Raw genomic sequence first — 26,449 nt, forward strand, 5'->3', positions numbered from 1 at the left:
GCCTACACCCTTATGAAAACACAGCAAGCTGACAAGACCTCCTGCTTTCTGCCTACAGTATGTGAAAAGAGTCCAGCCTTAAACGCATGTATCATAGGTAAAAGAAACCATTTTGAATGGTACATGGGAGCATGATGCTAACAGTAAGTCAGTCAACTGAGGAAATAACATACATAGTTTAGTTAGATAAAACCCAAGCAATATACAAAAGATATTGCTGTACATGTGATTACACAGTGGGCAACAAAACCAATACTATATTTAGACTAAAATACAGTGCAAAGGCAATGTGATGTACTCAGTTCTGTGACTGTGATGCTTACAAAACTATTTATACCATATGACAGACTTTATTCCAATAGCTTGTGTAAAGATTTCACCATTATTTTTGTGTCACATTAAAGTATTGTTTTGTCATCAATCACGTAATATAAACAACAGAAGTAGTTTTCTAATTGATAATCCTAATTTGGTTGGAAATATCTAGATTTATACCACTGTAGAGAATGTTGGCTTTTGTTAGATCAATGTCACATAACGATCATCATGTAACGATGTCACATATTACCTCAATTTGCTGTAGCACCATGGATTGTGGAATCAATCGGACATAAGTTGTCAAGTTAAAATTTGTATTCATACCATTGTAAATAACATAATAGCATCATATAATGCAATGGTGTTATTAAATATTAACAAAGCTCAGTCTAATCATGTAATTGTCTGACTTATACATAACCTGGCATAATTAAATACATATTAAGTAACTTTGTAAAATTCAGCATTCAGGTACTTTCACTGATTATTTGGTTATTATAGTGTTTTATCAACTGTACTTGGTGAAGTATAACTATGCATTTGGTGAAGTATAACAATAACAGTGCACTTGGAGCAGTATAACTATATACTTGGTGAAGAATAACATTAACAGTGCACTTGGTGAAGTATAACTATGCATTTGGTGAAGTATAACATTAACAGTGCACTTGGAGCAGTATAGCTATACACTTGATGAAGCATAACCATATACTGGGAGAAGTATAACATTAACAGTGCACTTTTTGAAGTTTAGCAATTTTCTTGGTGAAGTATTACTATGTTCTTGGTGATGTATAACATTGGTGGACATGAAGTTTTCATTGGAAATATGCCTGCTGTTGCATACAGTTCTTTGCCACTGTGTAAGTAATGACGATAACAACTGTAAGATTTATTTGTATTCATTAGAAGCTATTTACTGCACACTCATTTGTTGGAACATACTTTGTATACATAGATACTGCTCTCGCCGCCATTTCCCTTACCAGCACATTGAAAATGCCTAGCATAGGAAAATGCAAGCATGGGAGTTCTCCTAGTGTTTGAAAGTCTTGGAGAAATCACAGGTTACTGTATTTCACAATACTAATTTGCAGTTTTATTGAATACATTAGGTGATTTTTTTATGTGTATGTGATAAACAGTCTTATATTTGCATTCATTTCTGATTAAACATATGAAACTAGTTGAATAAATTGAATCCTATTGCCTGCTAAGTCTTTTAAAAGATAAATTTTCTTCCTTTTTTTAGAGAAGAGAATTGTTGTTACTGTTGTAATATTCTTTATTTATGAATTTTATAAGTTTAAGCTTATATTTAATGAGTTTTTATATTATAATTTTAGTTCATTGTAGTTGTTGTTTTGGATTTAACTTTTTCCAACACATGATAGGCTGTACATTATGGCCAGTATAACTGGTGTAGGAAGAACCTGGGATAGCCCCAGTAAGAACCACCAACCGAAATGTAGCTACTGGCAAGTTCTTTCGCATGACCACATTGGCCAAGCCCGAATTCTTTGTGAATGAGTTTGAATGTAAATAATCATAATAAAACTACATGTATTTTAAAAATTCAGACTTTCAGTTGATATTTATTTGTTTTCAAATTTCATTATCAGGTTGAGCTGTTCCATGCCCCAACTCAGAAGAAAGAAGCCACAGAAAAATTGAGAATGCCCAACTTTTTACAGAAAGAGGTAATTTTTATAATTGTTTCATCGATTACTTTTGTATGACAAATGCTTGTAGACTACAGGCTGATTTTTTTAACATTAGGAAAGAATTGTATTATTTAGAAAAATGGTTTTAATGTCAGAAACTATTGAGACATTTTTAGCTTGTTCTTGCACCAAAATGTGCCAATTTGTGTCTGCAATGGATTTTCATGCAAAACTGTAATTTGCCTTACCGAGTGTACAAAAACTGCCTTTGTGTACCTTTGTCCCATTATTTCCATGTTCATGGATAAGCATTTTGTTGACACTGAGCTTTATTTCCATGTTCATGGATAAACATTTTGTTGACACTGAGCTTTATTTCCGTGTTCATGGATAAACATTTTTTTGATACTGAGCTTTATTTCCATGTTAATGGATAAGCATTTTGTTGACACTGAGTTATATTTCCATGTTAATTAGGTCACCCCATAAAGCAGACACATTACAGAATGAAAGAGAAACTTTACTAGCAAAATGAGTGATGGATATGGTTCGAAAACTGGACATTCCAATTTCCATTCCAGGCTTACCATTCATATACTGCTCTGGAGACCTGTCAGTGTCAGACATCTTTTTGTTTTGTAGTGCTTGGATCTAGTTATTTCCAGACAATGATTGGTTGATCCTGGAGACTCCAAGTGACCCCATAAACATGGACACATAACAGAAGAAAATATATATTTTACTAGCAAAATGGGCAGTAGAGATTTGTTCAAAAAACAGGACTCCCTAGGTTTCTGTTCCAGGATATTCCTGGTTACAAAATCCAGTGGGAAGTTGAGACCAGTCATAGATCTGAACTTAACCAGTTCATAAAGAACCCAAAAGTGGCAAGAGCCATCTATTTTTGACATGACATATATGCAACAAGTCACAAATACCTTCACCAGGACTTCACCCACTCTGAGCTGACCTCCTGCATGGTGACTTTAGTGCACCTCACAAACACATGTAGAGTACCATTCATTTGTCAAAGAAGACATCATCCAAAAAGTTCATTATGCTCAGAGAGTTTCTTCAACTTCTTGTTCAGTTCATTTCAGTAGTGAGCTCTTGTACTTTGGCTGTCTTTACATGCACCCTTTGCATATGGCTTATCTCTCTTAGTGGTGCCTGATATCAGGTACTCTAAAATACCAGACAGTGTTATGTATATTTAATTTATATGCTTGACCTTTGATTGAGGGTAGAGCTACGGTCTACCTAACTGTTGTTTTGGCTTAGGGTTGCCGGACTTTTCTCCTTTTTTTATAAGATTTTTTACTCCAGTTGAAGTTCAAGGCCTGACCCTGTTTATGAAGTAGTGAAATTTTTCCATTTAAAATGACCCACATTCTGGGCATTCTTTTGTGTCTTAGGTCAAGTGAAATTATTATATATATATGATGATGTAAACATTCGTTCTTCTTTTATCTTCAGTATGTGGAATAATTTACTGTTGTGCTCAGATATAATTTGAAAGAACTCATTTATTTAAATTATTCACTGGAATTACAAAGTGCTTATTGACTTTTTGGAATGCAACACTACTTTGGGATTATTGTGAATTCATTCAAAGACATTCTGGATTATATCATTGTGATACATCAAGACTATTGGTATAAAAGCACATTCAAGATTATTAGAATTCATTTGGAACATTCTATACTTTTGGACTTGTGATAGGACAGTTAGGATTATTTGGGATTAATTCACAATACTGTAATCATACATTTTCACTTTGTAAAACAATTATTCGTTAATTTTACTATACTTGGTTTTGCTTTTTTATGTTACTTTAAATAGGACCATAGAGTCATAACAATTGTGATCTCAATGGAAATTGAAACTTCCATCGCAATGGCAGAAAATTGGTTGACTAGCAGCAGGAATACCATCAGAAGCCCCACAACCAGAGTTCACAATCTAATCAGATGCAGGTTTGTCAGGAGGTCACATGAGGTTGGGGCAGACTTGGATGTTGGTCAGCGGCAGATGCACACAACAGAGACAGCTCTTCACATTAATCTTTCAAAAATGAAGACTATTCTTAAAGCTTCACACACTTGTTGGAATTTCTTTTGAACAAAGACAGTTTTGATAATGTTAGTCAACTTGGTCATAGTGACTGACCTGAAAGAAGAGGGAACACCTTCATTGGTATCAGTGATTTGCTCAGTCTGACAACAGACATATCCAACAAAATCATAGCAGCCTAACACTGCTCAAACAGCCAAGGTCACCAGTATTTCATACACAACACAGCCACATTCTTGTAGTATGACCATTCAACAGCCCCACAACGCAGCCACATTCTTGTTGTATGACCATTCAACAGCACAACCACATTCTTGTGGTATGACCATTCAACAGCACAACCACATTCTTGTTGTATGACAGTCAACTTTTGCTGGAATCAGAAACCTTTGATTGTAAAACTATTGCCTGGTGTGAGAAAGCACAGGGTCCTCCTTCCACACAAATCATCACATAATTTTGATTGTGCTAAGTAGTGATATCTATATATGTTTTTCTTTAGAATGTAAAATACTTTTGTTTCAGAATAATATTGTAGGTATTACTCTGTCCCTTCAAATGCATAATCTGTATAAATATGCATAATTTGTGTTTGTGTGTGTAAATAATCGAAAATAATTGGAAATTATAATCAAACTTTTCAAACGAACATTTCTACTGGACACTGCTGTACCTTTTAAAGGCATTATACTAATAACCTGAAATTAAGTAGCTACCTTTGTGATGTTGAAAAATGTCCTTCTGAGACAGGTATCCACTAAATACAAGTTTGTTTATTCTAATGTTATGTCATTGGGACCTTGAGAATGTGTATAATAATACTGTGGCATCATGTTCGTCTCACAGGCTCAGGGTGTAGATTACTTGGTTCTCTGGCTGGACTGCGACAAAGAAGGGGAGAACATCTGTTTTGAAGTGATTGACTGTGTGAAGTCAGTAATGAATAGGAATTCAGGACAGGTGAGTGGCCCAATCTGAAGTGAACCTACATATTAGAACAGGTTATTTAGTTTTCTTGCACATCTTGTTCAGTAATAGCACTACATTGGACCTAATTTGATAATTAACATATTGAGCAACTTCTTTCAAGACAACACCAAGAATTTTAATTTTTGGATACCCAACTGACAATGCAGCTGGGTGACTTGCTTATTGGCACTATTATGCAAAACCAAATGAACACAAAAACTACTTGGATTACACCAAATTTCACTTGATTACTGGTGGGGGGGGGACTACTTGGTTACACCAAATTTCACTTGATTGCACAAAAAACTTACTGATTACACCAGATTTCACTTTATTACACAAAACTTCATGGTTATACCATATTTCACTTGATTACACAAAAACTTCTTGATTACCAAATTAACTTACATGTTAGTTAACTCTAACTACAAACTGCACAGACCCAGATTTGTCATTGCATAATGCACCAGAAGATCTGCATGTGTGCAGTTTGTTTGTAGAACAAACAGCATAGACCCTGTTCTGCAGGTGCATCATGATATAACAGATCGGGATTTATGATGTGTACAGTGCAGCTTGACTTACAAGCTATACACAAAAAAACACTTCATCACACAAAAACTACTTAATTACACAAAACCACTATATGGCTGTTCTGTTTAAACATACATGGTGCCCAGGTAAGGCACTGTTCAAAAAACAAATGACAGGGTACTCAGACTACATAGTTTATAAAAAAAAGCAATACAAAATTTTAAATTGTGTCTATGGGTGACTACTCCACATTAAAAGTGCCTTCCCTGGGTCTCAAGTACATTTTACTGGAACAGCCCTGACATAAACAAGTGAAACTGAATTCATTTTCTATTGATATATTCACTATATTATTTGATTTCCATACCATTTCAACAACTTTTAAGACTTTTAGGATCTATTAATGAAAATTTTCTTGTACTAGTCTTGTTAGACATTTTTTAAAACATTTGTTAACATGATGACAGAATGACTTTACCAAAGAAAATGAAATTTGTTCAGCATGTTTGAAGGCAGAATTAGATGACTTGATTTAAATTCAGTGACATTTAATCAGTTTTGTTCTCTCTTTAGTTCTCATTTTAATGGTATTTCTGATAGTATTGGCTTTGCATTCATCTGCCTGTCATTTGCATTTACGATGTTTTGAGTTCACAAAATCCACTGGATCTGTTTTGATCAAACTTTAGAGTAATGTTCATGACATGCTGTACCAAATGACATGTTTGGATTGGTTGCCTTGGGTCATCCATGGCAACCATATGGGAAACCTATTTTTATATGCCAGCCATAATTTGGAATTTATTTTGTAGGATTTAATGGCCCTTTTAACACATTATTGGCTATATCATGCAGATAAAGTGGGAGGTTAAGTGCCTTTACCAGGGACACACTGAGACAACCAACCCAGGCTGACTCAGGCAGGTATTGAACCTGTGACTTTTTGACTGTGAGTGTGACTCTACCAACTGATCTACCATGGTTGCTTATAATGTGGAGCATGTTATGTTATGACATCTGTCAATTTGTTTGTTACCAATTTTGGTTTCTGCATGATATTTCAAGTTTTCCAACATGTACATCTATTTGCAAAGCTTTGTGGGTGGCTTGCAATTGGGGTAAGGAGAAACCATATTGATTTTGGTTTCACAGGTCAAAGTCCCTGTGGCTGAAAGAAGAAAATGCTTCTGTGCAATAATTTAAGTTCCTCACCATATACAGGGACCAAACTTTATGGATAGAATACAGTTGGGTTAAGGAAAAATCCCATGGATATTAGGATCAACATGTTAGCAAAGTTATTGTCAGTAAGAGAAGAAAAATCTATTACATACAAGAACTTGAGTTCTCCACCATTTATTGTTATCAAACTTTGTTGATGGCTTGCACTTGGGTAAGGAAGAATAGACAAGTTCACTCTGAAAGAAGAAATATGGCTTCTGCACAGTGTCTTAACTTTTCCATCATCTACAATTACAAAACTTTGTGGGTGGCTTGCACCTGGGGTGGAAAAGAGCCCTATTGATTTGGAATAGAAAGGATCAAAAGTCAGGGTCACCGAGACTGAAAGAAGAAAAATGATTTCCACACAGTAACTTGAGTTATACATAACAGACCAAACTTTATTGATACCTTGCACTTAGTCAAGGATGAATCCTGTCAACTTTTGTGTCCAAAGGGGTGGACATGCTACAAACAATACTCATTTCCCATCAAGTATGGCTGGTGCAACTAATATATGTAAAAATAACCTTAATAAAATGACTTTCTGTCTTAAATGTGCTGATCGTATCAAAACCAGTTTGATAAGTAGAGCCCAAGGATGAACACAGTCCACCCTTTAAGTACATTTTGGAAGAGTTCTTGGGTTTTGGACAATTTTGGCTTTTTTTCTACAGGAGGTGCTTGTGTTTTGCAAACAGCAGTAATATTTTTCCCTCATCATATATGTTTCCTGATCATAATAATATCAGTTAAGTGTTATCGAAGAAACCTGTTTTACAAGAAAAGAATGGTTTCCTGACAGGATAGGTTACCTCAGGACTTGGTAGAAGGATGGACATCTTTGGTTTTGTGCACAGACTTTAAGGATAGCTTTTTGGATGCACAACAAAACCATCATAAAGCTAGACAAATTACAACAACAGTGAAGTTTTACTAATCCAGACTGGTCATCCATTTCTGAAACAATTTCTTCTCTTCTTATATTAACTATTTAACCCTATTAATCCATACAAAATATTGAAAGTGTCTGGATTTTCAGAGTTTCAGCATTACTGTCATTGACAATATTAGTATGGGTGGCACTGAGGCTTTAAATTATAGTTGACTAAAATATTTTAATGGACCTATAATTGACTAAATTATTTTCATGGACCTATAATTGACTAAATTATTTTCATGGACCTATAATTGACTAAAATGTTTTCATGGACCTATAATTGACTAAAATATTTTCATGGACCTATAATTGACTAAAATATTTTCATGGACTTATAATTGACTAAAATATTTTCATGGACCTATAGTTGACTTAAATGTGCAGGAATAGTATTAAGTCTTAATAACATTTCACCATTTTGATGTTGAAAGATGATGATTTCAATTTGTTCATTTTCTTTTCAGACCATCTGGCGTTCCCGTTTTAGTGCTATAACTGACACTGATATCAGACGAGCCATGCAGACTCTGGTAGTCCCAAACAAGAATGAGGCATTGGCCGTGGATGCTAGACAAGAATTGGACTTACGAATTGGATGTGCCTTTACTAGATACCAAACCAAATTTTTTCAGGTATAATAGATTTTCTGTATCCATCTTTATATTCTAATATTCTTTTATAATATTGCTTTTATCAAATGTTTAATATAAAATCTTAAAAAATGTTCAGCCAATTTTGTATAGAGTAATGCAAATTGAGTTGGGATACTTAAATCTCCATTTGAGTGTAGTTGTATGGAATCTTTGTCTGGACAGTTAACTAATACAGAATTTTGGCTATTTTGTAAGATGAAGATTGATTTATACAAGAAAATCTGACTTAAATAAACTACAATAAAAAAATTGGCTGAACAGATTAAAATTTGTATTTCATATCATAATAGATGAAAAGGTTCCGATATTTGTTATTTTCGCCACAAGTTTGAACTTCGTGATGGTGATGTGTGAAAAAGTAATATTTTTTAGAGTTACAAGATGACATAAAAGAAAAGAAATTGTTTTGTATACTAACTTTAGCTCAATGGTTCCCAACCCCTGGGTTGCAAACCAAATCAAGGATGTTCTGGAGAGTCACCAGGATTTTTTTAAGAGGGTGGCAGAACTTACAACAATGTAGAAACCAGGTTGTGAGGCTAAAAAAGAAAATATTTGTTTGGTTACAGCTGAAAGAAGTCAGGACCACTGCTTTGGCTCAAGACCTTGTACCTTTCCAAGTTTATGGAAGGTTTTGTGCTTAAGGTATGGATGAGGCCTGTTGATTTTGTATTCAAAAGGTCAAGAGACAGGATCATTGTAACTCGAAGAAAAGTTTGTTTTGAAACCATGTAAGTGTATGCATATCTGTTAGTACTATACTTATACAACAAAAGGTCACTGTGACCTACATTTTATGCTTTACTAACATGTGTAAATTATTTTTGTTTGTTGACCACATGGAGTCTCTCATGCTGTATACATCCTAGTTTACTTGGATAAAACTAAAACCAAACTGTCATACAAGACTGGAGGCTACAGGCAGTCTACAAACATGCCAAACGTTGTGCTTTTGGCGTAATCATTACTTTTTTCCCACCAAATTATGTTTTGCTTGGGCCTGTATATAGATTATACTTTTTGTACATGAAAAAAAAGTAAAGCAATAAAATGTTGTGTTTGGCATTTTTATTATTGTCTCGTTAATTCCACTCTAAATTTGAAAATATTCTAAAAAGAAAGAATTCTGCATTGCAGTACCATAAGAGTTAATTTAAACAAAATGGCTCCAGTTCTAAAGCAGAATTCTTTATGGTGTGAGTTGTGGATGTTATATGATGGAAGATTTTAGAGAAGATGGTATTGTTATGTATATTTGATTTAATTATATATGATTTAATATATATTTGTTTCAGTTTAATTCTTTATTTGTCAGTTTTAATTTATTTTTATTTTTTTCATTACATGCTATTGTAATGTAAATTTATTCACTGGAGATGATACTTTTTCCAGATAATAGTTTGACCTTGACTGTTTTAGTAAACACCAGGTGTTGATCTAGAGCCTGGCCTTGATTCAAAATTAGTAGCAACCACGTAAATAAGTTCTATTTTTATTTTAAAATGATTGGTTGTAAACAATTCTTTTTAATTTTTTATTTCTTGGAGTAAACTGATTGGTTTTCATCAGGGCCACACTGGGTGTACGTGATCTTTAACAAGTACATAATTTCAACGCGGTTCTGGAACATGATCACATGAACCGCTTCTTGCATTTTCAAATACGATATAACCTTTGTTTTGGAGATATATTCTCAGTGTTAGTTGGGCCCTTACATTGGAAGTTGTATGTTGTGCTGTTTGGAGTAATTTCAACTTTCAAATTACTTTGATTCAAAAGGATTAATTCCTTTTTATCTGGAAAATACGTGAGCTCTTGTGAAATTGTTGAACAAGGACAGTTTTTATAAAAATTTATTCAGATTTCCAAAACCAGAGTGATATTGTTTCAACAAGAAACTGTAGACTTCAACACTATGGATTACAGCATACGTCATCGTCTTCCTTCTTTGATTCTTCGTCGGAACTCGAACTTGAGATCATTAGAATATTTTGTTATTAGGACTTCACAAATTGTATTTATGGATTATTTTCTGATTATTTTTGGATTTGATTCTTAAAACCATAAGTTCATATATTTGTTTACTTTTACAGAATTTTCCAGGGAAATAAATTCTTATCTTTTTTTTCAAAGCTTGTTGTTTTCACTCTTTCTTGTGTTACTGTTATTCGAGCCTAAACACGTAACATTAGAGTATTTTTTAAACTTAAAAACGTATCGGATCAAAACAAGGACAAATCAATACCACATTACAAACATTAGAAGAAGAATATGAGAGTAATATAATACAGCACTTGGAGCAGAATTTCAGTTCATGATCATTCAGCGAAAGTTACAAATAGAGAATAGTTGAATTGAGGGATGAATATAAATAATTTTTTAGTATATTTTGTGTTTGTATTCTGGTTTTAATCCATATGGATTTTTCCTTTTGTAACACAAATTTGGACCAGCTTCAGAACCAGGTTTATTTGCAAAAATAAATGTATCTTTTTCATGTATGCTGTAATTCTGGCATGTAATATATCTCGCAAGGACTTGCATTGATGCTGAAATGGAGAAAAGCATCTTCTAGATTGATGCTGAAATGGAGAATCCATCTTCTAGACTAGACTGACCTGAATGGAATGGATGAAGATGTTACCCTTATATGCATGAAATACCTACAACAGAAACAGTGATGCATTATAAAACTTTGAAACAAACTTTTCAAAATTCTGGACTTTTAATGTACAATATATAAGGCAAAAACTTGGCTGATTATGGTTTTTATTGAAATCCTTGCAATGGTTTTTTTTTAAATCCTTGCTTTTGCCCAACATATTTTTAATTGGCTTCATGAGTAAATATAATCAGAATGATATACCATGAGTTTACATTTACAGTCTTGTGATTTGAAATGGCATTGTGTGATCTTTTAAGCTTTTGTCAATAATTAAAACAGTGACAGAAATCATGATGAATGGATTAATGAATTATTAACCTTGTAATGATTTTGTAATAATTAATCCCTTTAGATTTTTGTCATTTTTGCCTAAAATGGGAGTAGGAAACACATTTTGGGGCTTACTTAGGAATACATCCATGTATTTTTTGCTTCTTGGACCCTCCCCAACTTATCCTACTTTTTGCAAAGATTCACCTGTCTGTGTACAGTTCAGACTGGTCTGCCTTTGATCTCAAGTCAAAAAGTCTAAAATCTGGACACAATCTGATTCCAACTAATGAATTTTTGATGTATTAAGAAAATCCAGTCTAAAAATATTTGTTTTTCTGTCTGTATTTTGTCATGCGAGTAAAAAGTCCAGATTATTTGGTATGATTGTAGAGCCACATCTGCCTACTTTATTGTAATACCACCCACTTTAGTGTATCTTGAATGTTACAGAGCTCAGAAGTAGGGTATATCCTCATGACACATGAATGTGGCACTGTGGTTTAACATGGTTTTTGGAAATTTCTTATAAATTGTCATGGAAGGCTGATCAAATATGCATGGAATATTCAGATTTGGTGATGTTATCAAAATGTACCCATTAACCTTGTTTGTTTTGGAATCAAATGAAATTGTTTGGCTCTTGTTTAGTCTCTCATAAAAAAATGTTGTAGGGTTTAACGCCATTTTTCGGCACATGATATGCTCTTCATGGTGGCCAGTATTAATGGTGGAGGAACAACCCGGGAAAACCCCAGAAAGAACCACCGACCCACAAGAAGCTCCTGGCAAGCTTTCTCACATACCCACATTGGCTGAATCCTAGACTCGAACCCACTCAGACAGAGGTGAGATGGCAGTGATCTGTAACGGACAGCACTTTAGACCACTTGGGGCTCCCCATAAAAGAATGTAATGGTACCACCATGAAATGACTTCTGTATAGTCTGGGAATGTTTTACGAATGTTACCATATAGAACTTGAATAATGTTTCATTGTTTTATCAAGAGAGATCTGGACACCACCCTCATATTATACAACCCCAGCCGGAAACCTATACTTTGTTTTGTGTTCTGTGTTAATAGACTTGATGTGATACAAATGTTTCTTTATTTTATCCATTTTGCTAGCAAACACAGAGTGCTAGACACAACCCTCATATCATAAATCCAAGTCATACACTGACACTAGGATTCTGGGTAGACAGGCATAACATCATTACTTACGTTTGAATATTTAATCCATTTTGCAGGGCAGGTATGGAGATTTAGACAGTACTCTCATATCCTATGGTCCCTGCCAGACACCCACGCTAGGATTCTGTGTGGACAGGCATGACAGGATACAGTCCTTCAAACCAGAAACATACTGGGTTATTCATGTACAGGTAATTCAGGCTGTCCTAGGTGGCTTGCTAGAGATACTACATGCTTCTAACAGAGTGCCAGGTGTAAGGCAAAGTTGTTTCCATCTCCAGTATGCACATTGGAAAGAATTGTAGTTGTGGAAATCGTGTATGACTAAACCCACAGCTGATCAAAATGGCTGTTCCCGTGTGCTAAATAAATTAGCCTGGAAACCTGGGAAATTATTTTTTTTTAAAAGTCAAACAATATGCAAAATATGAAACTTCAGAGCACAACCTTAAAACAAATATGAACTTTTGTGCAATTTCTTTTCTCATTTCCATATCACCATACATGAATTCTCAACAAAATGGTTGACATTGATGTTAAGTATGAAAATGAGTTTATTATGCCCATGCTTACAGACTATGCCTTGCGGCAGTACTGTGTGTGAAATGACTTTAATTATAGTGAAATTAGAAGTCTTACAAGAGACAAGTAAAGTAAACTTAAATTTAAGACTGTTTGATAGGCAATACAAAATATAGCAAAAGTGTTTCTTTCATTCATTTGTAATAAAAATAAGGGAACATTGATGACAAAATGGACTCCTTTTCTTCTATTTACTACTGTTGGAAGAAGAGGAAATTTTTAAACCTTAATGGTTGACCTAATGGTTAAAAAGGTTATCAGCTTTAGTAGCAATTACTTCTGAATCCCTGGATGTGAAAATGACCAAGCAGAGCTAGTAGTTTTTTTTATAGGGGCACATCTTATGTAAGGCCATGCTGTATACTCAATAACACAAATTACATGCATCAATCATGCATCAAGGTAAAGGTAATTAATAACGACTTCAGAGGGTAACAATTAGCTAAGAACTAATCTACCTTGAGGCCCTTATACAAAGGAATTTATTTAGCTGCCTCTATGAAGCCACTGGATATATTGGGTTTGGAAGAAGGAAATAGAATGGGCATTTCTAATCTCAACTGGAATACTATTCCAGAGCAAAGTTCCAGAGTATTTGGAAACCTTTTTTAAATAATTCCTTATTTGGTTTGGGAATTTTATACTGATTGGTAGACATGGATCACAGGTGGGGATTATTACCAGGTAGTCTGTACTAGAATAGTGATTGTAAATATTGAGGAGCACTATTATTGGATATCCTGTACATTAATTTGGCTTTTCTCAGATGGATTCGGCCTTTAATAGGTAATATTTTTAACTTAGCAGCTAAATTTTCCTTGCTTTCTTTCTGGACTGATATTAGTCCAAACGCTCTTTTTTGAAGATGTGCCAGCTTTGCTATGTTTTTATCATTTGATACTGTATTACCGTAGTCTAAATAGAGTGTATGTAACTTATAAAATTATAAAATAGTTTTTCTGTGCCTTTCAGGGATAAAATATCTTATCCTACCAAGAAGTCATAAACTTGAATTGACTTTTTTACTGATATGTTTGATATGTTCATTCCATGATAGGTTATTATCTACCAAAACACCAAGCAGTCTATCATGACAGACCATTTGCAAATTTTTATCCTTCCATGTCAGATATAGTTCATCACTACCAAGATTTGTCCTTTTTTGCCATGTTGAGATAAGTAATATTTTAGTTTTACTAGTATTTACCACCATGCAATTGCATGTGCACCAGTTGTCCAGTTTGTTTAGGGCATTCTGTAAAGAAATTTCAAGTTCATGCTTTGTATTTTGGATGTCTGACAATGCTGTGTCATCTGCATAGAGATGTGTAGATGATATTGAGTCCCTTAGCAAAAGTGGTAGGTTATTAGTTATTAATAAATAAAATAAATAATAATGGACCTAGAATTGAGCCTTGTGGTACTCCATATCTAATTGTTCCAGGTTCAGACAGAACATTATTTACATAAACATGTTGTGTTCTCTCACTTAGGTATGAAGTAAACCATCTAACTGTGCTTTCATCACATTGGTAGATTTTCGGTTTCTTCTAAAGGATTTCATGATCTTCCATGTCAAAAGCTTTCCTGAAATCTACAAATACAGGTCCTGTTATTCTACCTTGGTCAAGTTCTTGAAACCATTTATCAATTAGGGAGATCAAGGCAGTCTCAAATGAATGTTTCTGTCTAAAGCCTGATTGATTAGGGTTTACCATCATGTGTTTGGCTAAATATGACATGAATGAGTCATGGGCATGTTTTTCAATCAGTTTTGACAAGTTTGGTAGTACACCACTCCCTCAATAACTCGCGCACATCGGGGTCCAGAAACATCGACCACACTGTAAGTGAGGCGCGAGTTATCGAGGGACCTATAAAATACAGTAAGCCCAAAAACCAATAAAGTGATTGACGACATAACGGAAAATAACGGGGTGGGGTGGGGGGGAGCTTGCAGATTATACTGTTGAATACTCACTTTATAATCGTTCTGAGATTAACTGTGAATAAATATCTCTTCATAACGGTGTACTTTATTATTTCCTCATAGGGCAACATTAATTTCAGGATAAATTACAGTATATTGAGGCAATCATTGAAAACATTATTCCACGTGTTTCTGTTCACTTAACATGTGTACCACTTCACACATTGTGTACTACGTTCTAGTTTTATTGTTTGATCCAAATTAGACGTTTTTTTTATATACAAAAGATCGACTCTTTTCGAGAAACAGTGTCGATCGAACGATAGATAGATTTAAATGCGATAGAAGTAAAATGGAAAACAAAAAACAAGGGTTAATCAGTACTAACATATTTAATGGGTCAACAAATTTAAAACAACGTAAATTAGAACAAGTTAATACTTGCCGTTTGTGCCACGCTTGACAAATATCAATTCACTTTTTGAAAAAAATCAGTTAATTTTTTGTGTGTGTGTTACTCCTTGGTTTCTCTGCTGCCGAGCAAAATCCCTCAGATTTCTCAACTGCATGAGCTTTACGTAGTCAACATTTTGGGTCTCCAGCCAACTTATTTGATTGCTTCCTGTGCAGAGGGGTGGGGTGGGGTGCAACATCTGCGTCTGCATCACTTTCAACACTTGTGTTACTCCAGTTATAATCGTCTTCTGCTGCAAATTTGTTCATTATAGAATTAATTATAGTTTCATCTGACATGTATTCGGCTGTGGGGCAATCATTGTCAGCACAAATCCACTCCTCCATATCATCAAGAGAAATGCCCATCTCAGGACCATGAGTCTGTACGAATTTCTCCCAAACAGCCTCGGCATTAATGACATCAGTTTCACTGAAACCTTCAAAGTCACTATCATCGTCGCTGTCTCTGTTACTGTTTTGCTTTACGTCAAAGCAGCTCCAAGACCCTTAATCCAGCACCCCAGGTCTCTTGTAATCGATTTTTTTTAATGCAACAAACACTTCCCCAAGTTGTTGATCAAAACAAAGCCGGCATGTAATTAGGTTCTCACAGAAGTACTCAAGGGTTTCGATGTGACAGTCGATTGACTCTTTTCATGTTTTCAATGAACAGAATATGTTGTGATTATAATGTTTACACTGAAACGGAATTAAAGGATTAGAACGTGACTTTCACACAGGAAGACATTTAATTGGTGTTTATTTCATTCTCTGTTGCCACCTGTTAGCATTAACCAGAAGTTTTCATTGATCGCTATTTCACCAGACTGTTTATTTACAGTATACTGACAACTATTTATCATAAAAACTTACATAATATATGATATCTTTAAACAGAGGTCTCGCTACGATTTTAAAACTGGGTATTTCTGCCTCTGAATTCAATCACTAAATATCAGTACATTTTCTCACTTGGCCGCCAGTCAAAGCCTTTGAACTAGCCGCCTAGCTGTTGCATCATGTTCTTTTTTTTTTTTTAATGTACTCTTATAAAATGGCAACAGTACATCAAAGAGTCTTTCAGTCACTGAATTCTGTCATTGTAAATATCAGCACAGTTAACTGATCAACACATTTTCCCACAAAGCAGGTGGCTGAAACAGGACCGGCAAATCTTTGAATTTTCCCGCGCACCTATTACATGCGTACAGAGGACTCCCGCCTGTGGTTTTCTGCGTCCCAGATCAAAACTTGGCATCCAAATACACGTAATTAAGCGTTTTCGAGATCTCTGAAATTAATTCTTCTTTAGAACTTGCAAATTTCAAAAAATGGATTATATTTTTACGGGCATTAATCACCATTTTTGATGATAAAACGAGCAATGTATCAAAGTTTAATTTATCAATTCTTATCGTAATTTTTTCATGTTCAGCATATTTTAAAGATATTTTAAATACATTTTCTCTTTAAAAAATCGGGAGCCAAGACGGACACCGCGTTATAAGCGGGATCACGAGTTATCCGGGCGCGAGTTATCGAGGGAGTGGTGTATTGAGATTGGTCGATAGTTATCAGTATCATCCTTAGAACCAGATTTATGAATAGGAGTTACTTTTGCAGTTTTCCTTATTTTGGGGACAGATGAGGTTGCAATTCTTAAATTGATTATGAACGTTATGCTATCTAAAATAGCAGAGGCAGAAGATTTAATGAGTCGTGGACCAATCTGATTCAGTCCTGTAGCATCCTTGGTATCAAGTTCACTGAGACATTTTTTACAAAGGTTTTTGATACTGGTGGAATAGAAAAATATACCACCTTAGAGATTTTGCTACTGCATAACTTTTTCAATTCATTAAAGTTGTTTTCTATCACTGGTTTTTTTAATTTTGTGGTAATGTTGGTGAAAAAAATCATTGAAAACATTTGCAATGTCAGTGTCATCAGTGACTATGGTGTCATTTACCAGAAGTGAGTGAATTTTATTTGTCTGATCTTTGTGTGTTCCTCCAGTGAGTTCATTGAAGACTTTCCAAATGGAGTTTGTGTCGCTCTTTTTGTTTTCAAGCAATGATTGATAATAAGGTTTTGTAAATTTTTTTTTCATATAGTGTGAGCCTGTTATAGCGCACTCCGTTAAAATGAATTCACATATCACACGGTCCTGGTGTGGCTCCCAAAATTTCATATACATGTATGTTTCTCTCAGACGAAAAAAATCTTTCTTAAAAGTACGAAAAAAAATATAAAAAGTTTGTTATCATTTTGGGGAAGAGATCGCATACAAATAATACAAAATGATCATAGCGTGGCTCCTGAAATTTTATGTGTATTTTTCTCATACACGAAAAAGTAGTTTTTTCTTCTTAAAAGTACAAAATAACGCACAAAAAGTTTATTCTGGGGGCGCGTAAGTTTTCGCCAATGTTGCAATTTTGGATTTTTTTACCTTATTGGTGGTGAAATATACCATGTGGCAATTTTTTTTTGCTGCCGACATTGTTGGCTGTTTAAACTTGTATATACAACCATTGGTTTGGAGTGGAGAAATTCAGAGGCCCTATGAAAGGAAGCCACAAACTGGATATAAAATGCACTGAAATTTATCTATTGTTACATAAACAAATTCTTTGTCCATATTGACAAACCATCTTAACAGTGCATTGTTATATCATAATCAGCTTATTTTGACATCAGGTACAAGTACTCTATATTGTGAGATATCCTTTTTTTTATTGTTGACATTTCTTGTAACGGAGATCAACTGGACAAGGCATTATCTCGTAATCTATTTTTCATTGGATTTTCGGCCACTTGCAAGTAATTAATATATTTACAAAGAACAGATGTTTGTATATGGATGGTAAGTAAAATTCCTCTTCTTTTCACTCATGATTAAATCCTTCAGAACACTCACATTTTCTGTAAAAATCCCTGTCATCAAATCAGAACACCTTTGTCTCTATAGTCCATTAACCCTTTGTTAAATTTCTGATGCATGCGTGGAAGGCAGTATCATGCTGCTACAACAAATGTAAAAAAAAATACATCTTATTCATTGGATTATTCAATAGATACGGAGGGACTGTAACTAAATAGTCCAAACAATGGCCAGTTCCTTTTCAAAAATGTACCCAGATAAAATAGTTTGCTGAAATTTTAAAGGAAACAGATGACCTTTGAAGCACTGATTGTTATGAAAATGTACTCAGCAAATGGAAAAAAGTCAGTCTCAATCATGCAGTACAATTATTTGATGTTTAAACAGCCAATAAGAAATGGGCATTTGTTTGGTTCTCCAAAGCTGTCCTTTAGCAGTGACTTAAATAACACATGCACCCTTCATCAAAGAAAGCTGACTGCAATCTTTCAATAAAAGCAAAGAACTTTTCTTCAGAGGATATCAGTACCAACCTTAAATAAAGGTAGTGGAATCTGATGGATTTTTTGCATTTTCCAACGTGACTCTAACACGTTAACTGTGCTGTGACAGTTTCCTTTTTGCAGGAAAATAGTTTATGCTTATGAATGCTACCAATGACGGCTTAAAACGCAAACTAACTTTATCGACTTGGGACGTACTGAAAAGTAAATGTGCTTCGTCATTCGTTGCATGTGATTGTGCTTTGTTTTTCCATTGAATTCAGACCAATATGACCTGTGACAAAATTATTGAATATTTTAAATCTCTGTGTGTGCATATTTTCATTGGAATCACTTGCATTATGGATTCAATTGTACATGATGAGATTTGTGGGTGAGTACACGGTGTTGATACTCTATTCATGCTATACATTAGGCATGTATATATAAACAGTATTCATGTATATGTTCCAATTCTGGGTTCTCTAAATAAAGTAAGCTATTATATATGCCTTCTCTTTTTCACTACAGGTGTATTTCTCATTTAACATGCATCGATTTAAAATGGTAACTGCACCGATGAAGCACATATTTTACCGCCCGCATTATAAGCGGGTTTGCAAGTTATCAGGGCATGAGTTATCGAGGGAGTGGTGCAGTACCTGAAAATGGGGGCATACATGTTAAAATTTCTCAGTAGTTGAGAGGTTCCTTTTCTACCTAAATGAATTTTGTCTCTGTGGTATAGGCTTAGGTTGACATCTTGGTTCTGAAGTTACTTGCTCATTTCTGTGCTGACATGTAACTGTAGTTTAAATTCTTCAGTTTGGGCCTTCAATTTCCTAATTGTTTTTTAGATGTACACACATGGAGAAATGATTATGGTTTAAGCCATCACTCTAATGGTTATGATTTATGGAGCATGTAATTGCCTGACACTCTGGAGGGGTGTTAATTTTATTGCCTGAGTCATCTAGGTCAAAGACTTTAGGAGCTGTTTCATGTTTGGTACTACATCTAGTTACTGGTGTAGATGTCAGCATATAACTGCCTTTAGCATGGATATTCTCATTCTTTCTACATTTACAGATAATATGATCTAACCATGTGATATAGTTCAGCACCTGTATGTGTAGGACACATGTTGTTTTATACAATGTTGCTGTCAGTGTTTTTCTCTTGGGTTCTGTAGATAGTACCATTTTGAACACAAACTGCATGAAGTCGTGCAAGGTTCTGAATCCAATATCTGTTTCACAAATTCAAACTTTTGTGGATCTATATGCACAGTGACACTGTATTTATTATGTTTGATCCTGAGGAATTCTGGATAAATGTCAGCCATCTTGGATAACTCCAAATCATCATCTGTACCATTGTTTTCATTTTCACACTGACTTTCCTGCATGGGGTTATCTGTGTGGCTCTGACCTTCAGGTATATCAGACATACTAAAGCCAGAGAATGATGCCGAAAAGGTTGAGCTATGTGTGCTGAGTAAGGAACCTACAAGGCTGGTATTTAAATATGTTTCCATGATTCTGATATTTTCAGCTTGTTCATAACAGTGATAGAAAGTATAATATAAAATCCTTATATATGACTAGCACATATCCATAAACTTTTGAATGAAACTTGCATAATGTGTTTGAGTTGGTATCAACTGAAATTCAGATATGGTAGATGTAGTTCAATTTCAAATAATCCACTTTGGATAACGTCACCAGTCACCTAATTACTCAAAGTGATATTTACAAGAAATATCATGTATGTATTAGATATGTGTGATCCACCTGATCAAGTTATCCTGATGTGCGGTATTATGTCATTGCCATCATTGTAGTCACATCCTCACAATTAAAGGTTCTTTTACGAAGATATACAAGGTCTTCTTTTAAATAGCCAGGATAACCTGGAGAATTTTTTAAAAAATCAAACTGTGTGCAAGTTACAAAACTTTAGAGTGGGATGGGACCTTATTTGAATTGACATTTAATCCAGTAGCATAGGTACACCTAGCTCATTCATCCAACTTAACCTCACGTATGCTAGCATTATATCCACTTCTATCATAGGACCATCTAGCTCATTTATCAAACTCACTTCACTTATGCTGGCATTATAAACCACCTCTGTCATAAGACCACCTAGCTCATTTATCCAACTCATATCACTTATGCTGGCATTATAAACCACCTCTGTCATAAGACCACCTAGCTCATTTATCCAACTCATATCACTTATGCTGACATTATAAACCACCTCTGTCATAAGACCACCTAGCTCATTTATCCAACTTATATCACTTATGCTGGCATTATAAACCACCTCTGTCATAAGACCACCTAGCTCATTTATCCAACTCATATCACTTATGCTGGCATTATAAACTACCACTGTCATAAGACCACCTAGCTCATTTATCCAACTCATATCACTTATGCTGGCATTATAAACCACCTCTGTCATAAGACCACCTAGCTCATTTATCCAACTCATATCACTTATGCTGTCATCATAAACAACCTCTGTCATAAGACCACCTAGCTCATTTATCCAGTTCACTTCATTTTTGCTGGCATTGTAATCCACCTTATTTATCCAGATGCTTTCTTTTGGAGTTTTCATTCATGATGAATGTTCATTCTGTCAGGAAATAGTAGTGATGATTAAATGACGAAATTAGCAATGACAAAAATGTCAGCTTTTGATACTATGCTGTACAAATTTTTTACTAGTTTTTTAAATACTTTATTGTGCTAGTCAGGGGCCCCGAGTGGCCGAGTGGTCTGAAGCGCTCTCCGTTACAGATCACTGCCAACTCACCTCTGTCTGCATGGGTTCGAGTCTCGGATTCGGCCAATGTGGGTATGTGGGAAAGCTTGCCAGTAGCTTCTCGTGGGTCGGTGGTTCTTCCCGGGGTTTTCCCTGGTTCTTCCTCCACCATTAATACTGGCCACCATGTATAGCCTATCGTGTGCTGGAAAATGGCATTAAACCCTACAACAACAACAACAACAACAATCATTGTGCTAGTCAGAAAATGGCTGAATATAATGCTACCAGTTGTTTCAGATGAATAATATTGGAAGTTAAAAACTTGCTTCATGGTAAGAAATGTAATAAACGATGACCTCTTTTGAAGTATCTTATCTCTGAAGGCACCTTGCTCCCCACTGCTACTAATTAGAAGGCAGACATTTGGTTATGGAGGATTTTTGGTTGTTGTTTGTCATAATAGTTTAATTGTCACAAATTTGATTTTTACAAGTGATGTAATAGCCAGATTCATTTGACAGATAACAGTAAATCACTGTATTCTTTCCATATTCTGATCTCAGAGATTTTTATTTCTATTTAAAACACGGTTTTGACAGTGATGTTCTAAATAGGTTTAAAAGTAAGTACCTTTGGAAGAACATATATCTTGGATGAGGTCAGTATTTTTGTGACTTTTCTTAAGTGGTAAAGTTGTGTAAATATATAATTTTATGTGTTTAGTAGCCTCAACTTTATATTTATATATATATATATATATATATATATATATATATATATATATATATATATATATATATATATATATTATGGCAGCATAACATAAAAAAAAGGTAATGCATTGTCAATTACTAGTGTGATAAATAGAATATTAATTTGTGTTCACCTCTTGGCATATAATGTTATTCTGACTGTTTAATAAATTTTATTTCTATTGAACACTAATTGCAGATTCTTTGTATGTTACACAGGTTACCCATGAAAACAGTGGACAGACTCTAAATCTAGACTGGGATCGAGTACGGCTTTTTGACAAAGAAGTGGCCCAACTTTTTGTAAATCTCATCAAGGCAGTCGATTCAGCTAGGTCTGATTTTTTGTACTTAGTAAGATATGTATATGATGTGTGTTTCATAGTCACAAAATGAACAAGCATTTTATCAGCATTCATTATATATATCAGTCCAACAGCACAAATATAGTATAGTATGGCACAACAGTTGGAAAACAGCAGAGGGAAACAGTCTTAAGAACACACCCAGAGGTATCAGTACAGAGATGTGTACAACAAAAAATATTGACATTCTGGAATAGTAAAACAAAACTATCCAGAATAAAGAAGAGTTCTAAACTAAAGAAACTGAACAAAATAATAGATGCATTAATCAAGTAATACTGCAGTAGGAGTAAATCCACTGCTTCACAATACTAAAGCCTTCATGCTTGTTTTTGAAATAAAAGTGCTCAAGATGTCAGCACACCTTGGTGGAAGTCAGACGAGGGTGATCTTCCCATGGATAGAGGTTTTGGCCCCTAATCATGTCCATATTTCAGTTGCTATGTTTTTTCATGCTTGGAAGCATGCTGTTTTTGTAGACATCACAAATCCAATTTTCACACTTGTTGTGACACTTTTTGAGTGATTCTGAGGAGTTCTTTCCATCTTGCCAGTTTAGTGTTGGCCTCTGCTGTCATATATATGGACAATATATGGAAAAGGAAGGTGATCCAGATAAGACACTGAATGCCAACACTAAACAGGATAAGGGACTTAAATTACCACACTTCTTGAACAGTAGTCAATAGTTCTGGCTATAGATTTAATATATATGTGCATGCAAGTCAGTAGTGGGCCTTCAGAAACTTAACATGTGTATAGTTTACACTTCTGCTTGATACATACAGGTAAGTTTTCTATGCCAAAGCATTTAGCATCTGGGTGCCAAGCTTCACTGAATTTTCCTTTACTTAGATATTGATGCTTCATTGCCTTAATTAGTCATCCTGCTAGCACTTCAACTCATGTACATGACACTTTAATCATTTTACCTGTATATAACATCATAGGGCCTATTCGGACAGGTAAATTGTCTCATAATGGATATTGTAGCACCTGTGTTTTATGGTGCTTCTGTTCCTTTTTCAGCAGGCTCTTGTCTGTAATATAGAAAACTTGTTTTTTTATTACTGTATAGCTTCCTGTCTGGTCAGATAAATACAGTCAGTTTTCTATACATGATTTACTCAGTAGCATCTGCCTCCTGCAGTATTACTATAAGCAGTGCTTGAGGAATTTGTATCTGCATAGGCATCTAAACTATTGGCCTTTCCTTGAGTAAGCTTTTACTAGAGTTGATATTATTTTTTTGCTTTCCAGTTTCTACATGTAAGTACTATAACTGACACACCAGTCATTCTACCTGGACAGGTAGTCCATTTCACATTCCTACAGGTCATTTGTGACTACTTGTTTATTTAACATCCACTTCTAATAATACTTGTACAGGTCCCATGCACCCCTCTGTAGTGTTTGTCATAGTGGGTAACCCTGCATGGTTTCTTACAAGTTCAAAGGAGACACTCACTACACTAAATTTTTATTTAAGGTCTGCTCTATTTTGTCTTGCAGATTTAGACCATAGGCAAGACCTGGTTGCCATTCCTGCAATATGTGTTGGACTTGCCTATCATAGACAGAAGTCCACTATAGCTTGAGAGACAAAAACACTGCTTGCACACAAGGGTTCTCACCAAATCATTTCTGGACAGCGAGATGGAGAGCAGCATCAGTTACAGTCTTGCAGTCAGAAATATCAACTGGATTCAGGGATTAATATCCTGACTGGATTCGTGTATTAATATCCTGACTGGATTCGGGGATTAATATCCTGTACCTCATCCCAGCCTCAAGACTATGTCATGCCACCCAAGATGATCATGTTCCTTCATGACTGGATTTATCCATATAACTGATCGCAATGGGCCATGACCACAGTTGTTCATATGAGCCACCAGAAAACACTTGTCCAGTTCCATGACTCGCACAGTTCTTCCTGTGTATGATGCCCAGTTTAGTGCAGTTATGCCAACAAACCCAACACATGAAACCAGTTATGCATAGATAAATCTACCTTGCATCGTGCTGCTAGGCACTTGCTACAGATGACACCTAGTCTATACAGTCATTTTTATAGATCAGACTTTCCACATAGTGCTGCTAGGCACTGGTACAGATGACACCCAGTCTATACAGTCATTTCTTTGGATCAGTCTAACCACATAGTGCTGCTAGGCACTTGCTGCAGATGACACCTAGTCTATACAGTCATTTTTGTGGATCAGTTTATCCACATAGTGCTGCTAGGTATTTGCTGCAGATGACACCTAGTCTATAGTCATTTTTGTGGGTCAGTCTAACGAAATAGTGCTGCTAGGCACTTGCTACAGATGACACCCAGTAAAGCAAAACAAATACTCAGACCATTGTATTCTTGTTTGGGATTTTCTAAAGTGGTGTCCTCAGTGACTATCCAGGTTTCAGATCGACATATTCTAGACTGGGTGATGTATTGGCAATCTCCTTTTTTCTGCAAGCATGAATTTGGACAAATGGAATGGCCTTTTCATCCCACATTTTCTATGATACATCCTTGATGATATCGACTCATGATGGACATTAGTGTCAGGTTGGAATGTCAGCAGTCTCAACCTTTGTCATGCCAATCCTGGGCCCAAAGGCCTGGCTAATTGCTACTTCCTATACATTCGAATGGCTGAATGTATACACATCTGAACACTATCTCTTCATCCTGATTACTCTACTAAAATAGGAAATAGAGGTCCAGCCAGGTCAATATAGGAACGGAATATAATCTCAGTGGTTCACACTGGAGTATCTGATTCCAATGGTGACATCCATACCATAATAGCTAACTTTCTAGGCTCTTCGGTGAGAAACAGTTTGCACCCATCACAGTTAAACTTACTGTTCAACAATCACTGGCACACTGTGCTATCATAGAAGAGAGGATATTGCATGAATCAAAAACCTGTCTGATCTTCTATTCATTTGGATGTCCCCTGGCCATGGTACTGGTCCCTTGCCCAAGTGACTTTTCGTAGGTATTAACCTGGCTGAACAAGACACCAGTTGAACTGCTCTCAAGAGCTTCATTAGTTCACCTATCATTACAAGTCCTGCCTCCTCATTAGTTTGGCAGTTGGCAGGCAAAATCGGTAATAGATTTCTTGGTGGATCCATCTACTTACAGTTCCAACTTGATGGATCAATATTGTTCATGAAGCCCCCACTTGAAAGGTCATCATTGACTTTTCTTTCAATCAAGACGTGGTTTCTCATTTGCATTAGTGATGGCAGGCAGAATCAGCGAAATACATTCCTTATCAGTGGACCTTAATTACATACAGTTCCAACCAGACAGATGAGTTTCACTCATGGCAGTACCCTCTTTCATGACCAAGAAAGGTCTCCCATCCATAGATAACCAGAGTTTTGTAATGAAATTGCTCTCTACTCTTGACACTTCAGCTCACTACTACCTAAAAGATCCAGTACAAGTTTTGAAGTGGTATCTTAAAATGAGAGAGTCATTGCATTGTAGGTGATTATGCTTACTTTTATCTCTCAAACAGGAACTGGAAGATATATCAGCACCCATCATCCTGCATTAAGTAGGTTATTCACTCAGCATATGGAGAAATAACCCTAGCTCAGGTGAATTTGTTACGCTTTTTGGCTCATGAAGTTAGATCAGTTGCCAGAAGCATAGCATTTGACTGGAACTATTCTCTACCTGACATTATCCAGATTTA

At 35.3% G+C, this 26,449-nt stretch overlaps 1 protein-coding gene across 1 annotated transcript in view; it reads left to right on the top strand.

The window, feature by feature from the left end:
* The window catches only part of LOC149784956 (DNA topoisomerase 3-beta-1-like), a 107,196-nt gene that overhangs the window by 16,187 nt on the left and 64,560 nt on the right, over positions 1-26,449 (top strand). The window contains exons 2-6 of the mRNA XM_089978610.1: positions 1,941-2,018; positions 4,902-5,015; positions 8,184-8,351; positions 12,561-12,695; positions 22,588-22,703. Coding sequence (XP_089834736.1) covers positions 1,941-2,018; positions 4,902-5,015; positions 8,184-8,351; positions 12,561-12,695; positions 22,588-22,703 — 611 coding nt within the window. The remainder of the gene's footprint in view (positions 1-1,940; positions 2,019-4,901; positions 5,016-8,183; positions 8,352-12,560; positions 12,696-22,587; positions 22,704-26,449) is intronic.

The sequence above is a fragment of the Sinohyriopsis cumingii genome, chromosome 13 (assembly GCF_028554795.1).
Source record: "Sinohyriopsis cumingii isolate HCF-2022 chromosome 13, ASM2855479v2, whole genome shotgun sequence".
NCBI classification, from domain to species: Eukaryota; Metazoa; Mollusca; class Bivalvia; order Unionida; family Unionidae; genus Sinohyriopsis; species Sinohyriopsis cumingii.